This window comes from Cinclus cinclus, chromosome 11, assembly GCF_963662255.1.
Source record: "Cinclus cinclus chromosome 11, bCinCin1.1, whole genome shotgun sequence".
NCBI lineage: Eukaryota > Metazoa > Chordata > Aves > Passeriformes > Cinclidae > Cinclus > Cinclus cinclus.
The window spans coordinates 21,239,313-21,255,196 of record NC_085056.1 but is presented as its reverse complement, the minus strand read 5'-3'; the positions used below and the strand labels follow the sequence as shown (position 1 = coordinate 21,255,196).

Genomic DNA, 15,884 nt, shown 5'->3' with positions numbered 1-15,884 from the left:
CTGAATATCCATCAACACCCCTCTGTTATTTTCAGACTGCTCCCTGTGCATCTTCCCTCGGGAATGCTCAGCAATGTGCAAGGAGGGCAGGCAGAGCCCGTCAGGCCTGGCTGCAGTGCCTGACAGCACATGCCAAGGTGTGACTGGCTGCAGGCTGCCTGTCCCCAGCCTGGAGCCAAGCTCACAGCATGGAGTGGGCCGTACCCAGAGTGCAGGGAAAACAATGGCATTGGAGATAATTCTGTGTTTTGGCTCCTCCAGTCTCACCTCGGTCTCGTCGGGGGTGAAGCGAATGCGCACATGGGAAGAAGTGCCTGGTAGGATGATGTGGCGTACATCACTGGGGCACACGAGCTCAAAATAAGGTGATCTCTCCATGTAGACCTTCACCAGCCGAGGAGACTGCAGGAAAGGAATGAAAGAATGATTTTGCAACTTGTGGAAGCAGGACGAGAGGAGACCTGTCCATGCCCTGGTGACATCCTTCCCTGACCCCTTTTCCAAAGCACTTGCAGCTGTGGAGGTACAGGCACATAATTCACAAGGGTGAACTTGAACCCCTTCTGTCTGGGTGCAGCATTTTGGCCAGGGGCAGTAGGGCAATGTCTGGTGGGAAGGAAGGGCTGAGCAGGTCAGCACCAGAAGGATGGGGACAGAGCCCCTGAACCAAGTCATCTGCATCTTCAACAAGGCCAAAACACCTGCTGGCTTCTGCCTGCACACAGCCATGCTGTTGTGTTCCAGAGGGGGGATGTGCTACTGGAAAGCAAAACAGCACATTGTCCTGAGGGAAGGAAGAAATTCCCTTCTAGCAGATCAGGTTTGGGTAAGGCAGTTCTGGGGATACGGTCATGCAGGCAGAGCAGCAAGAGAGGAGACCAAACACTGTGGCCTTACTGGGAATAGAAGCAAACTGAAAAGCAAAAGAAGGAATACAGCAAGACTATCCCTAAAACAAGGAGCTGGCAAAGAGCATTTAAATGGGCAGTAAAGTAGCAAGGAAGAATCACAAAATGATGAGAGCAATCAGCTTGTTAAAGGTGACAGAAACACAGCCAGGCTGTGCCCATCGACTATGGGCTACAAAGGCATTTTCTTCCTGGAGAAACATGACCAGCACTGACTCACACTCTGGTTCCAGTATTAAAAGCCAGTCTTGGCTCTCCAGGGGTTCCTGCTGCCTGTGCAGGCAAGATGGGCTCCTGGGCATTCCTGACAGGTCCTGCCCTCTGGGAACCACAGACACAGCAAACGTGCATTTTGCAGCACTTAGATAATCAACCCTGAGCACCTGTAACATGCTCTCAAAAAGTCAAAACCAGCTGATTTTGAGACCCTCCTGTCTCTTCCCACCAGCCCACCCTTGGCACAAGCTTCATTTGAGAAAATGTTTCCCTGACTGAAATTCAAATGGTCTCAGTTTTCCTCTTTACAGTAGAACAAAACTGCTGACATTTTCACGTTTTTCCCCTCTCAGCTCTCTTGGGAAACTGCAAAACAATCTCAACTTCTTCAGGCAGATGTGTAAACCTCTAAGAGCATGTGGCTTTGGATGTGCTGTGGTTTCTCCAAAGGGAAAGCAGAGCACCATGTCACTTTTGGAAAACCTGAGTGGAGCTGGATGAAGCTTAGCAGGAGCCTGAAGTGGCACCTAAAGGCCTCCCGCTGCTTCTGCTACATCAGTCTGATTCGAGGGCTGTTTCAGAACACATATCCTGCAGTGCCAATGCCATTAATAAGAAGTGATTCCAGCATAAATTGGAGAAGACTCAGCCTCTGGGCTTTGACTGTGAGCTGCACAAAGGGAGCTAAACAGGCTGAGAGAGGCAGAGAGTCCTCCCAGGAACCCAGATTAGCCAAGGAGACACAGGATGTGGCATACACTCAAGACAAAGCATGAGAGCAGGTAAGAGCTGTACAGCCCCCAGCATTCCTATTAATCCAGAGCTTTCAAGAGAAGGAAACTCCTTTGAAGTGGATACCATCAATGCATGGCCAAAGTCAGTGGAGAATTCCCAGCACACAAAGATTTCCACCTGCGACATTTTCTTCTGCATGTGCTGCAGCAGATAACTCGCTTTGCTGTACACTGTGGGAATTACACCACTCTCCTCATTCAGCACAGTCTTGAAGCTCCACGTGCCAGCACTTACCTTGTCCTTGTTTGTGAGAGACAGTACCATTTCCGAGACCTCATGAGCGATGAATTTCTGAAATACCATCTCTGGTGGGGAAACTTGGAGCAAGCTCTCTATCGGGGGAACTGGCAACAACTGGAGAGGCAAGAGAGAGCAGGGAGAGGTTCAGCTGCTGGGAGGAAGGTTCATGAAGGAGAATTTTACACTGATCCCCACTGAAGTACACATTCTGGGTGAGCACATGTGCCCCGGACACATTGGGGAAACAGTAGCTCACCCACCTCCGCTCTGAGCTGATCAAGAGCTGCTGGGCCACACAGAGCAGGTTCAAGCCAAGCTGCTCTTTTGGCATGTATTTCTCCAGGTTTCCTCTCCAGAATGCCAGGCAGCACTTACCTTACGCACAGCTCTGTGCCCATGTGATCACACAGGTCTGGGGCACTGACTGAGCACTCATGGAGTCAGTAAAACCCGCAAATTTACATCAGACTCCTTGGGAAACAATTTTGGGATGTCCTTTACTCTGAGAAACCGAGGCCCACACAGCTGCAAATATCTTTTTTGATCTAGAACTTAGACATCAGTAAGAAGAGAACAGTACCAGAGGAGGTGTGAGAGATGAGGTGATATTTTGCTGAAGCCAAAAGGTTATTAAGTGAAAGAATGAAAGTTGTTGGTTCTGTGTGTTGTTTGTGGTTTGGATTGTTCTGGTTGGTTGGTTGGTTATTGCTGTGAGCTGGGAGAGGGATGGGCTTGAAGACCTGACCAAAAGGAAGTAGGATGAGAGGGGAGGGCACAGAAAAGTTGGCGGTCTGGAGAGTACGTGAGTTCCCCAGTACCCATCCACTGGCAAAGAGGACAGGGAGTGCCCTGGACAGGTATAAAGGGTATAGAAAGATTGCCATTTTACTTGAGGGTGTGCTTGTCTCGGGGGAGAAGGTGACACACCTGGCTCATCTGAATCGTTACTAATAAACAGTTTTCTTTTGCATCAATGATTTTGTCCCCTTGTATTTAAACATCAGTGCATTTCTAACAGAGGTAAAGGCAAAACTAAAGTAATGCAGAAGTTGGGAAAATGACAAATGAGGTGAATGCTGAATGATGATAAGGTTCAGTTCTTTTCTCAGCAACCTGGGTAAGAGTAGAGTTGGTATCTCCTTTTTCCATAAGCTTTAAATGGGTGCTTTCTTGTAATCTATTATTGCTCTCTTATTTGATATCATTGCAGAGGCACGTCTGGAATGACACAACAGCAGCAAATGCTTCTGGAGCAGACATTGCTTTGAGAAAACTCTCCCCTGCTTTGTCTGCCTTCTCCAGCTGCACTGCTGTCAGTGCAGAGACACAAGCAGGTCTCCTGTGTGCCTTCACAGCAGACACAATCTGCTGAAGGGAATGGCTGCAGCACACTTGTCCCTTAGTTGTGCCCCTCTCTGAGGTGTCCCTAAGGCCCCTCTCCAGGGCAATCCTTAACCCATGTATTACATGTCTCTTGCTGCCAATTTCCTGCTCAACAGCCCACCTCGGCCACCTACCTGTTTGGACAGTGCTTTATACTGAGCCAGTCCTGCAAGAAAGGCAGCTTTAAACACACCTCTCTGTGTAGGCACTGATCCAGATAAAGCACATCCATTGCCTCTGCCCAGGGGGAGTCCCCTGTACATCTGGCAGCCTGCAAAATCGAACACCCCATCAGGGTCCCAACACATTGTTCCAACCCAAAACATTAACACATTAAATTTTGTTAAATCTGAAGGAATTACTGCAGGTCCTTGGCCTTCAAAGGCCAACACTGCCACTCTGGAGGGAATCCTATGACCCCAAGCATTTGATGGTGACCACACCTAAGCAAGAGGTGGCTATTTCAGCAGGAGAATGGCAGATGGCAATTTTGTGTCTTTGTGCCCCCTGCCTTCCCCCTGTTGCTTTAGCAATGGCAGCTACATTCAGTAAACACCAGCAGCTTCAGCAGAGGTTATTTGTGTTGGCTTGGTGCAGATCAGGACTCCAAGTCCAGCACGACCAGCAGTTGGCAATGTCAACAGGACCTGGTCACTGAGGTATTTTGCTGGAGACAAGCCTGTCACAAGCACACGCCCTCTTCAAACTTCACATCAAACAGAAAAGAGCAGGAAAAGGCTACCTTTTGACGAGTCTCACTCACGTGTTGAAATGGGCCAATTCTGGGCAGAAAACTCGCCCCAGTGCTGGCCACCTTCTTCACATTGAGAAACTCCTCCTTCGGGAACTGAGAAGGAAGCAGCTGAAAGGCAAAAAACGCAAAAAAAAACCCAAAAAGCAAACAAACAAACAAACAAACAAAAAACCAGCTAGAACCTCAGAGACTCAGAGATGCACTTGTTCAGAAAGGCTTTCCTTGAACAAGTGGCACCGGTGAATAATTTGTGACCCCATCATCTAGGACAGTTCTGGAAGCCCTGGAAGTTACCTGCTGAAATACTTAGCACCAGTAAATTCATAATGCACATGCTCCAAACACATGGCTCTGTGCCATTAGCTTCTCCATGATTAGATGTGACATGTTTGGGGATTTCTGCTCTTTGGGCATCTGTTTCCTCTTTTGTGTCATTGGCCTGAGGCAGTGACCTTTTCAGAGAGTGGGGAGGAGCTCTCAGAACTCCCCTAACTCCATCCCTGCACAACAGTCAAAACTCATAGCGAGGAGAGAACACCGCCGGGTGCGTCCAAGAGACACAGAAAGCCAAGTTGTACCAAGAGTGAGGTGCACAGGAGTGTGTCCAAGTTTTAGTCCTCTCTGTTAATTAGCATTTGTGTTCTCTGTCTGGGCTCACAGATGCCTCCACAGAAGAAGCCAAAGGGATCTCCTTGACAGAACCTCAGCACTGGGGCATCTTCAGTCAAGTGAGCTCCAGCCAGCCAGGGGACCTCTGTGGCCCTGACTCCTCCTCTGCTGTCTGCAGGGCTGGATCTGTGTCCCACACAGGAGATGAGACAGAGCAGCTGGTGTGGAAGCTCCCCCAGCTGGGACCAGCCGTGTCTCTCAAGGCTTTGGGCAGAGTTTGAGCTTCCCCCCCCCCCATCCTCACATGCCCAGGAGCAGGTTGGTCAGAGCAGCACAGGTGAGTGTCCAGCCTGACAGAAGGAATCACCGTGGGAAATGGAAAGGGAAAGAAGCACATGCTCAGGGCTTCAGCTTTACATTGGCTGAACCTGGCTTAACTTGGCTGCGGTGGCACAGCCAGGCAAGACACTGGGCTGTCCCTGAAGAAACACACGATGTTCCCTACTGCACCAGGACAGCCCCCAGCCACAGGAACACGGCACAGAGAGGTGGGGAGGGGTTCTGCAGCTTCACAGTGCTGCTGCACAACAGGCAGGGCAGGGAGAGGAGGGACACGAGGGGGGTTTCCAGCCTCAACACAGCCCCAGTGGGTACTTACAGTAATAGACTTCAGTCTTTCCCTGGACAAAAGACGAGGTGTCGACGTCTTTTTCGGGGATGCAGAAGCCATTGTGGAGGCAGGATGTCACAGATGAACGACAATGCCTCAACAAAACTGGAAGGAGCAACAATGGAACTCTGAAAACCCAGAACCCAATTCATGGCAGACTCAAAGGATACTGGTGCTAAAAATTTTATATTATTTGAAAGTAGCTAAGTGCTTGTCTGAGGTAAGTAGCTAGTATTGTTAGGCCTCTAGTTGGACTTTAAATATATGGCTATGTTCTGCAATGCAAAGATGGATCATACTGAAAAGCAGAGCTAAAAATCTGAAAATTAATAATAGTTAAAAGAGACAAAGCTGTAGCTAAAATGCTACTTTAAAATAGGTAGAGTGGACCTCCTCTTCTTTAGGCTAAACAACCCCTGCTCTCTCAGCTGCTCCTCACAGGACTTGTGAGAGACTGGAATGTTATGCCAAATGGCTTAAATATTGTTTTAAAGGACTTTTTGCCCATTGTGACAAAACTGTATGAAGAAGCTGTGACCACTGAAGCTCACCCCTCGCTGAAAATGCCTCCTGGCTGGAACTTTGGACTGTGAGCTAAGCTGCCTAAAGGAACTTGAGACAAGGTACAGGCAACACTATTGTCCTATTATCTCATGTCTGGGGAGAAGTAAACAAGGCTGAGGGAGAAAAATGTATCCACAACAAAGCCAAACGCAGCAGCTGTCCAGAAAATCAGCTCTGTCTGGGTTCAGGGTGGGGAAGTCATAGCCACAGGCTCCTCTGCTGAGGCCAGGTTTGCACACAAACCTCCCATCAAGAGAGGGAGAAGGAGGAAATTTTGGGTGTGGTGTAACCTCTGGCAATAGGCAGTGGACACCCATCCTCCATCACACAAACTGGCTTAGCTCTAAAACTCCCCACTCCCACGAGACCACATCCAGAGGACGTTCCCACGGGGGCAGCTGAGGGGGTGTCATAGCCCACCAAAGTGCCCCCAGACCCACGCCTGAGGCCTTGCACCAGATGACTGCATGAGATGCAAAGTAACACAACAGATCTGAAAATCCAGAGCCCAGTTCATGGCAGACTCGAAGGATGTACTGGTGCTAAAGATTTTATATTCTTCGAAAGTACCAAGAGACAAAGAGTCAAACTTGCCCCACCCCAGGGAGGTATGGTGATATTTTCTACTTAATCGTCTCTGACACTCTTTGTCCCCCCCCCCTTCCCAAACCCCTTTCACCCTCCCTCCCTTTTTCTACTTGTTTTTCTCTCTCTCTTCCTCCCATTTCCATGAAATGCAGATTCTTTACTTTGGCATATGGTCTCATTTACTCCTTAATTCAGGAGTGTCTCCCTAATAATTTTAGTAACCAGATGGTAACAACTCACTGAAACTTGAACAGAACTCGTTCACCTTTAGGCAGTGTAAGTAGTCACTATAGGGAAACCAATGTATGGACTAGTATACTTCGGAAAAGTTGCATGTCTTCAGTGAAAAAAAGCCCAATCAGTAGACCATATGTAGTTCATCCACTCAGCCCCTGTTCAGTACATGCCACTGAACTGCTGCACCCGAAGACTGGCATTATCACATCCTGTATTTCCCTTCGGCATTCTCTTTCAGAGCACAGATGTGACAAAACCAAAAAGTGCAACTTTAGTCAACCTTTACCTTCAAACCTAATTCAGCATCGGCTCGCAGGGCCCGAGCAAAGCTCTGCGAGTTCAGTTCTCGCCCTCAGAGACCAAAGCTCTGAGAACAATTCACTTGGCCACTGGCGCAGTGTGGCCGCCCGCACACGCTCAGGCTGCGACCAGCGGGCCAGGAGCGCGTTCAGCGGGTGCTGAGGCCACAAAGCCGCCGCAGACGCAGGGGCCGCGTTCGCGGTTACCGGGCAACCGCGGCACCCGACAGGCGGGGCGGGGCCGGCCCGGGGGCGGCGGAGCCGGCCGGGCCTCGCTCCCTCCTTCGGTCCCGTCTCGTTCCCCCCCTCGATCCCCGCTCGGTCCCCGCCTGTTCCAGCCTTGGTGCCCCTCGGTCCCCGGGCCGAGCGGGAGCGATCCGCTCCGGGGCCCGGAACGTGACGGGCACGGCGGCAGCGCTCGGTACCGCCAGAGCCTCGCACCCAGCTCCGCGCCGCCCGTCAGAACGGGAAAACCCAGGGTCTCAACAGTTTGTGTTCGGCGCATCGTGCAAGTGCCAGTCAGCGAGCTGCAGGTCCTGGGCACTAGCGTGCAGCTTCCCGTTCTTCTTAGGGACACACAAGCAGCAGAAGTAATTTCCTGGTGTCATGGTTCAGCACCTAATCAGCAGCCAGGAATTGGTGCTCCAGAAGACTGGCATTACCACATCCTGTATTTATTTCTCTTTGTCATTGTCTTTCAGAATAAAGATGTGCTAAAAGAAAAACCAAAAAGTACAATATTTATCAACCTCTATCTTCGAATGAAATGCAAGACTGATTTTCAGTTTGTATTACCAGCATTGCAGTTAAAACGCGCTGGAACCATAATGGTTCCAAGTTTCCTACTTGCAGTAAACTTGGGGTTTTAATATTCTTTCCAAGTTTATCTGTAATACATAGGTTTATATATTTTAAAGAACTTAGGTTTGTTAAATAACTGCATACTCCTTCATGCTGTTGAGCAATAGCACAGATGGTTTGTGTCTTCAGAAGTGGTTTGTCTTAGTAAAAAGACCTTGAAGTGAAACACTTTCCAAGTTCCCCAGAATTTTAGAAGTACTTTTGAAAACAAAGGAGGGGGAAGAAAACCCATCAAGCCTATTAATTTAGGATGTTTCCGGGTCTACTACTCTGTGCAGCCTAAGGAAGCTGTAATGGAACAAGGGAAGAAGGATCTTACAGCCGTGTTATCCCTCAGTGTACAGAAAACCTTCACACGGAGCTCCTGCGTGGCTGCTTTAAAGACTGGTGACAGAAGAGCAACATGGGATTGAACTAAGACAGACAAACATCCAGTTAAAGTCACATTACAAGTTATTTTCTTTTCAGATGGGGCTGCAGACTGTATGCTGCTCAACAGCCTGGGCGCTCCGAATGTCCTGCAGCATAGCTGAGCCATGAGACTTGTGCAGTAGAATTAGAAAAAGGTGAAGCACAAACATTTCTTATGCACCTACATTGCATTACCAACTCGTCACTTTAAAAGTGGTTTTGCTCTTTCAGTGGAAGTTTCTAGCTGGGATTGAAGGGTTTTTAATTGTTGAAAAGCTCTGAGTAGAAGCAAATATTCTCCCTGGGTACCTGTGGTAGGTAGGTACCTGGCACCTGGCAGTGGAGGAATGTGCATGTACTTCCATCTAGATCTCTGAAGTATTCATTATAGTCAAGAGCATACCCAACCACAAATTTATCTGGAATTTCAAAGCCTGTATCTGTAAGAAAATACAGTTCTTTTTATACTTCAGTGGTGTAAGTAGCTTTTAAGTGCACAGTTTCTATTCAACACATACTCGAGCTAAGAGTAATAGGCATCATCTCTTTCAGGATGCTTCCTTAAGAATCTGAGCTGTGAACTGATGGCAGAGGTTAGAATTTGAACTATTCCCTTTACTCAGTGAGATAATTAAGGTGCTAAATGAATGATTTTTATTAACAAAGTAGTTGTTTAAAACCTAGTTATGAGTTAGAACTAGGAGAGGAGACAAGGAGCGAGATTTTACTTGAGTGACGGTAGATGAACTGTGATTGAGTAGGACTTTTCAGTTTGGGAATAAGGCAGGTTTAATAATGCAGAATCAAAACATATGCCCTCGAGTGTCAAAGCAAAGCAAAAGAGATAAGGTTTGATTCTGTTTCTGCTATCTAAATAGTTAAATTTGTATATCAAATAGCTACAGCTGCGCTCAGGCCAAGCAGAGGAAAAAAAGAAGGTGGTCATGAGGTGTCTCAGGATGGAATAGCTGGTCATTAGTTCACAGGTTTTTATGTCCTTTCTCCCCATTTCTCTTGGCCTTCATTAAACTTATGTGCCAGTTGTCAGATGTGCTGCCTGAAATGAAATTGTAAGACTGTGTTTGGGAAAATACAGAAAAAAGATACTAGAAAAACACAATACTTACAGTCTTGTGTGTAACCTGGACCCTGACATATCCTTTAAACAAGCTGGCTGTAAGGCAGAGCAGAGCAGGTTGGTTATTAAAATACCTCTTGCTCTAAGCTGTAGACTTCCCTTCTGCCACGCCTCCCCATAGGCTTCTAGAATCATGCTTTTAAGTCAAAACAGGGAGATTATTGCAGAGAAGGAAGTAGTGCTCAGCCTTGGAGTGGAGGGAGAAGCAAAGGCTCTGATCTAAGTCCATTCTCTATATCCAAGTGGCTCTACGTTGTTCCCTCCAGTTCCCTCCAGTCCTGTGTCTCAGATCACTTCCCTTCCATGTAGCAATGCCCCAGGACACTAGAATAGCACAGAGGGGGAAGCATGTCCAAATGACTGGTAATGATTTCAGTGGGTAGGGAGGAAGGGAGGGAGAAAAGGACAATTTCTTCTGCAAAATAATTTCTATTCTTGGTTTGCCTGTGCACTTCAGAAGAAACTGAGAACCTCCTGGACAGTCACTAGAAGTACTGTCTGAATAACTGCTGCATAAAGCAATGTTTTTTTCTAAAGCATTGTAGTTACTTGACAGACTCAGGGATATTCCACAAAATTTTGTTTTAGTGATCTACTAAAAGTAGATCTAGAATGCTACTTGACGTCAACTTCCAAGTGCTGACAGACACTTAAATTCTGGAAACTTCTACAGTTAAGGATATTAAAAAATATCCGGGGTCTTGTCATTAGAAAATCTATGGAAAGGGATGAATTTCCTTGAAACATGAAGTAAGAAACAGGGAATCCATCAGACATCATGGACTACACAGAAGAGCCATAAAACCTTTTTTTATTAATTTGAGCAGTGGAGATGGTGGTGCATGGGTGAATTTCCCAGTTTAAGCAACTTAATTTTTAAGCAGCTGCATAAGGATCACATCCTGCATTTGCTTCCTCCCCCCCAAACTTGAAGTTAAACAAGCACCTGTCAGCATACACTGAGTATTCACCCAGATGATTTGAATATGTTAGTGAGTGGCTATATCCTTGCACCTTACAACTTCTACCATCCTTGGTTCCTTGTGTTTTATTTTTGAAAGCAATGCTTTCATTGTTCCACTGTTGTAGCCTGGCTAGCTGTTAATATGGTGGAAGGTAAAGAGGTGGCAAGGGCCTTTGAATGGGTTCCACAGAGATGTTTATTTCAGCCACACACGTGGATACTCCAGGGTCAAAGGCAAGGCAAAAGCCTCATGGTGAGGGTCTAGGTTCAAGCATATGGGTGGTCGGGGCAGGGAGAGCATCAGAGATCAATTATCAGGGGACATAGGGGTGGCACAAAGGTGGAGTTTGGGTATGGGAGCCGATGGGGAAACAGTGTGGGAGTGACTGAAAGACGGAGGGACAGGGAGGGGGCACAGGGCTGACTGAGGGAACAAAACAGGGCTACATTGGCATATCAGAGCAGCGTCTAGAGAAGCCTCTTGGGTCTCCCTAACTAGGGAACGCCTCTCAGGGTGTCCACATTCTACCAGTCTCAATAATGTCCTGAAAGGTTAAAAAAATTAAGTTATCCTTCACATTTGAAAAGAAAACCAGATTGTCAGTGGATTAAATTAGAGGACACTAACCTGGCAGCCCAGTAACACAATTAATTATTGTTATACATAAGATGTATTAATTTGAAACAAAGGGAGAAAAATATCTGTGGCATTTCACCCCTCCTTCAGTCATTACTTTCCTCTACTACTAACACATGCTGGAATAGGGAAGGGAAGGGAAGGTGTGGGAAGGGAAGGTGTGGGAAGGTGTGGGAAGGGAAGGTGAAGGGAAGGTGTGGGAAGGTGTGGGAAGGTGTGGGAAGGTGTGGGAAGGTGTGGGAAGGTGTGGGAAGGTGTGGGAAGGGAAGGGAAGGGAAGGGAAGGGAAGGGAAGGGAAGGGAAGGGAAGGGAAGGGAAGGGAAGGGAAGGGAAGGGAAGGGAAGGGAAGGGAAGGGAAGGGAAGGGAAGGGAAGGGAAGGGAAGGGAAGGGAAGGGAAGGTGAAGGGAAGGTGTGGGAAGGGAAGGGAAGGGAAGGGAAGGGAAGGGAAGGGAAGGGAAGGGAAGGGAAGGGAAGGGAAGGGAAGGGAAGGTGTGGGAAGGGAAGGGAAGGGAAGGTGTGGGAAGGGAAGGGAAGGGAAGGTGTGGGAAGGGAAGGAAAGGTGTGGGAAGGGAAGGGAAGGGAAGGGAAGGGAAGGGAAGGGAAGGGAAGGGAAGGGAAGGGAAGGGAAGGGAAGGGAAGGGAAGGGAAGGGAAGGGAAGGGAAGGGAAGGGAAGGGAAGGGAAGGGAAGGGAAGGGAAGGGAAGGGAAGGGAAGGGAAGGGAAGGGAAGGGAAGGGAAGGGAAGGGAAGGGAAGGGAAGGGAAGGGAAGGGAAGGGGAGGGGAGGGGAGGGAAGGGGAGGGGAGGGGAGGGGAGGGGAGGGGAGGGGAGGGGAGGGGAGGGGAGGGGAGGGAAGGGAAGGGAAGGGGAGGGAAGGGAAGGGAAGGGAAGGGAAGGGAAGGGAAGGGAAGGGAAGGGAAGGGAAGGGAAGGGAAGGGAAGGGAAGGGAAGGGAAGGGAAGGGAAGGGAAGGGAAGGGAAGGGAAGGGAAGGGAAGGGAAGGGAAGGGAAGGGAAGGGAAGGGAAGGGGTGTGGAGGCCCAGGGGCCTGCCACTAGGGCCATATGCTGCAGTCCTGCAGAAGCAGAAGCAGGCAAGGAGAAGCACCCCTCTAAGGTTATGGTGACAGGTGCCTCCCTCCCATAGGCCTTTGCAGGCACAGCTACCAAAACCCAGTGCTGATCCCAAAGTAGGGGCGGATGGAAATGTTGCTCTTTTGAGGCAAACCGTGTTTCATGCTTAGTCAGCAAAGAAGAGCAGAGAGATAATTTAGACTAGAAGCCCAGAAAGGAAGTGAATTAAAAAAGTGCCAAGTGGTTTATCTGGGGTAAGAACAGAGTAAAACATAAGCTGTGTGAAGGGATGGAGTTTCTCACAGGTGCCTTTTGTGGTTTTTGGGTGCACTGTTACGGACAACTGAGTGGAGAATAAAGAAGCTGCATCACAGGAAGAAAAAGGCACAGTGGCCATAACTCTAAGGCAACAATAGGGCCTGTGGTGGGTGGTGGGTGCTGAGCCAGGGCAGGGCATTGTCTGGATGCTCTGCCACCACCCAGCAGTGACAAGAGACCCTTGCATGCAGGAGGTGCAGGATTATGTGATGTGTGAAGCTGTCACTGGGACAGCCAGCAGGACAGAGAAGATAATGGAAACCACCATTACCTGCAAGTTTATTGATCCCTCCATAGAAATATCAGCCAGACAATTCTCTTTCCGGGTGGAGAAGGTAAGTTTCTGGATTGCATCCTGACATTTAACAGCATGGCTGAGGGGGGCTGTTTGCATGTGTTAAAGCCACTCTTTACCCTTCCTGAGGCACTTTGTGAAGTGAGTGAAGATGCTTTTAGGGATGAGAGTGGTATTTAACTTCCCCAATGTAAAATTGCAGTTACAGCTTCACTGCCAAGGGGGATTGTGGCCACTTCCAGAGAAATGCCAGTCTCTCTGCTCAGTGTAAAGGGAGGTTTTTCTGGATCCTCTAAGGCACAGGGATGTCTGTACCCCGATGCTGTAGGGAGGCTGGGAAAAATGGAGATTCCTGTGAATTCCTCAGGCTGACAAGGAAAAACCCACCATCTCCTGTGTCTCTTTGCCTTCTCTGCTATTGGCATGGATGCTTTATGATATAGCTATATGGTATAGCTCTGTGCATTTCCCTGAGCCTCACCTGCTTCAAAGGACCCCCAGACATCCTGCAGCTGCAGCGATGATAACACTGAGGCAGAGCAGGTGTCCTTTAGTCTCTGGATCCCAACTCCAGCATCATCTTCTCCTCTCCTGCCAGTTGTCTGAAAAAGAGAGGATGTTTCCTTATTTGGTGTCTGTAGTTTCAGGCCTCTCTTCCAATTCCTAGGCTTCCACTGAAGTACAGAATCCCTGGAACAGGCAGTTCAGGTGTAACTAGAAGCTTTTCAGCTCTCCCTGATTCTGCCTGGCTTCTGCTTGATGCCACACACACAAACTGATTCATTGCATGCCATGGCACAGCACCTGCCTGATATCAGTACATGCAGAACTAGTTTCCCAAACCCTCTGTTTTCTGCAAACCGTGCAGGAAGCCCATCACTATGGATAGAGAGGAAGGAGGAGCCTAGGCTGCTCATAGCTTTGAGACCAGACACTGTGTCCCTGTAGCAGGGGCTGCAGGACACATGTTTCAGATGAACTGCTTTGATGAGGCTGCTAGAGCCATTAAGGTTGTAAGAAATGTCTGTATGTGAGTGATGACCATCTACTGCTGTTCTGCCCAACAGAGAGACAAAACTGGAGACAAATGGTCTGGATTGACTTTTGTGATTTAGATCTTGTTTAAGCAATTGCCTCCTCTCAGGGGGCTATTCCCTCATCCATGTGTGGGAGTGTTTCCCTGTCCCCCAGGGAATGCTGTGGTTCTAAACATGAAAAGCATCTGCTTTAAAGACAAATGTCCTGGAAGGGTAGAAACAAATAGAAAGGGTAAATAGGGATGTATGCACTTCTGGGGCTGAAAATTGTGAGATGCAGCAGAAGCAGAAGGAGGTCTGTGGCTAGCTGAGGCTTCTTTTTCCTTGTCTCCCGTTTCCATAGAAACCCAGTGATGATGTCCTGACTCTGCAGTACAAGCCTTTGGCTTTAAAGAACACCTGCTTGCTGCCACTCGACCTTATGCTGGACTTGGAGCAGCCGTTTCTGCTCTGCGATGCGGACCAGCAGCCCCTCCTGGATGGCCAGGTGAGCAGCCCTGGACTCCTCCAGTGGGGTCTGAAGAGGAGGGATGTGGTGGTGCCTTTCTGTTGGGAGAGCCTTGAGTCAAGAAGTTTATTCTGTAGTGTCAGCAGTGGATTGGCCTGAGCTGCATCAGCAGAGCTGCTGAAGGAATCAAAATCTTATCTGAATTGAGAAGGTCCATCCTGGCTTTAAGGCACAAGGAGAAGGAGCAGGCAACTAGGTCTGGGCCAGCCATGCAGTAAAGGTGTCTCCTGGAAAGCATCCCAGCTCTCCAGCAGCCACCCCCTTGTCTTGCTGCTGAGCACAGAAACATGGGCTTGAGGGAATCCTGGACTAGACTGCTGTGGCTGCAGTCACACCCTTGCTGTAAAGAAATGCACGATGAACCAAGAAGCCCATGCTGGGAATCACACTTCAAGCATTTACTGTTTCAGCTGTGAGACCTTGGGACGTCATCACACGGGTGATTACTTACTGTTCATCTCCTTGCAGCCTGTGACAGTGGATGTAGGACAGACCTGTCATCTCTACATTGCATTTGACCCATCTTATAAACTGGATTTTCATAGCTGGAAGGAAGAGAAGGTTCTGAAGATAAACATGGTCAACGGCCATCCTTATGTGGAGTGTATCACCCTTCAAGGAGAAGTCCACTTCCCCAATCTCCAAATCCAGCCCTGCACCCTGGAGTTTGGCTGCATCCTGGCTGGCACTGAAGAAGTGCGTTCTCTGGAGATAACCAACTGCAGCCCACTGCCTGTCCAGTATCACTGGTCATTCCATTCAGACGGCCAGGTGAACAGGCTGAGGTATGTGCACCTTTGCTCTCTCCTTGAAGCTCTTCTTCCTGGTGTCCTGTTTCTGCTTTGCAAAGAACAAAGCTGTTTGCCTAGGATCTGACAGACTGCTTCTGACTTTTCCTTTTGTAAGTAGCAGTGACCAGCCGTGGTCAAGCTGGATGCTCAGGGAATTGGTTTTCCACCAATTTTATACTTCCTGGGGCAAACCCGTAGTGGTTTCCTTGGGAAAGAAAGCTAAAGCTGGGCTGAAAGCTGCTTTCTCAGACCTCTGTGGCCTGAGGCAATGTCCACCTTGATGAAGGGCCCCTAGTCCCAGCTCCCACAGTGCTTCTGGTAGGCCCTTTTGACCCCTCTGCTTTGGGATGGGTTCTCTTTGCAGGAGCTCCTGTCTGCTCCTTATCTTCCTCCCTTGCATTGTGCTGGAGGATGCCCAGAAAGTCCCAACACCAGAGAAAGAGCTACTTAGAGCCTGGGCTGATGCTGAACATCTTGTTACCTTCCCTTTCCTTCTTTTCTGAGGCAACTCTTTTAGTGTCAGGATGATTTCTTTCACAGGGCTCCGCTTTCAGTGGACACCTTGGATTCTTTTTTGGTGACACTTATTAC

General features: G+C 48.6%; 1 protein-coding gene across 1 annotated transcript in view; it reads right to left on the bottom strand.

Annotated features, from left to right (window-relative positions):
* The window catches only part of LOC134048157 (hydrocephalus-inducing protein homolog), a 74,944-nt gene extending 67,176 nt beyond the window's left edge, over window positions 1–7,768 (bottom strand). Inside the window, exons 1-5 of the mRNA XM_062499757.1 lie at window positions 7,471–7,768; window positions 6,576–6,697; window positions 4,306–4,404; window positions 2,154–2,273; window positions 268–402 (exon numbers count right to left, since the gene is read on the bottom strand). Coding sequence (XP_062355741.1) covers window positions 268–402; window positions 2,154–2,273; window positions 4,306–4,404; window positions 6,576–6,697; window positions 7,471–7,768 — 774 coding nt within the window. The remainder of the gene's footprint in view (window positions 1–267; window positions 403–2,153; window positions 2,274–4,305; window positions 4,405–6,575; window positions 6,698–7,470) is intronic.
* Window positions 7,769–15,884: the final 8,116 nt, after the last annotated feature.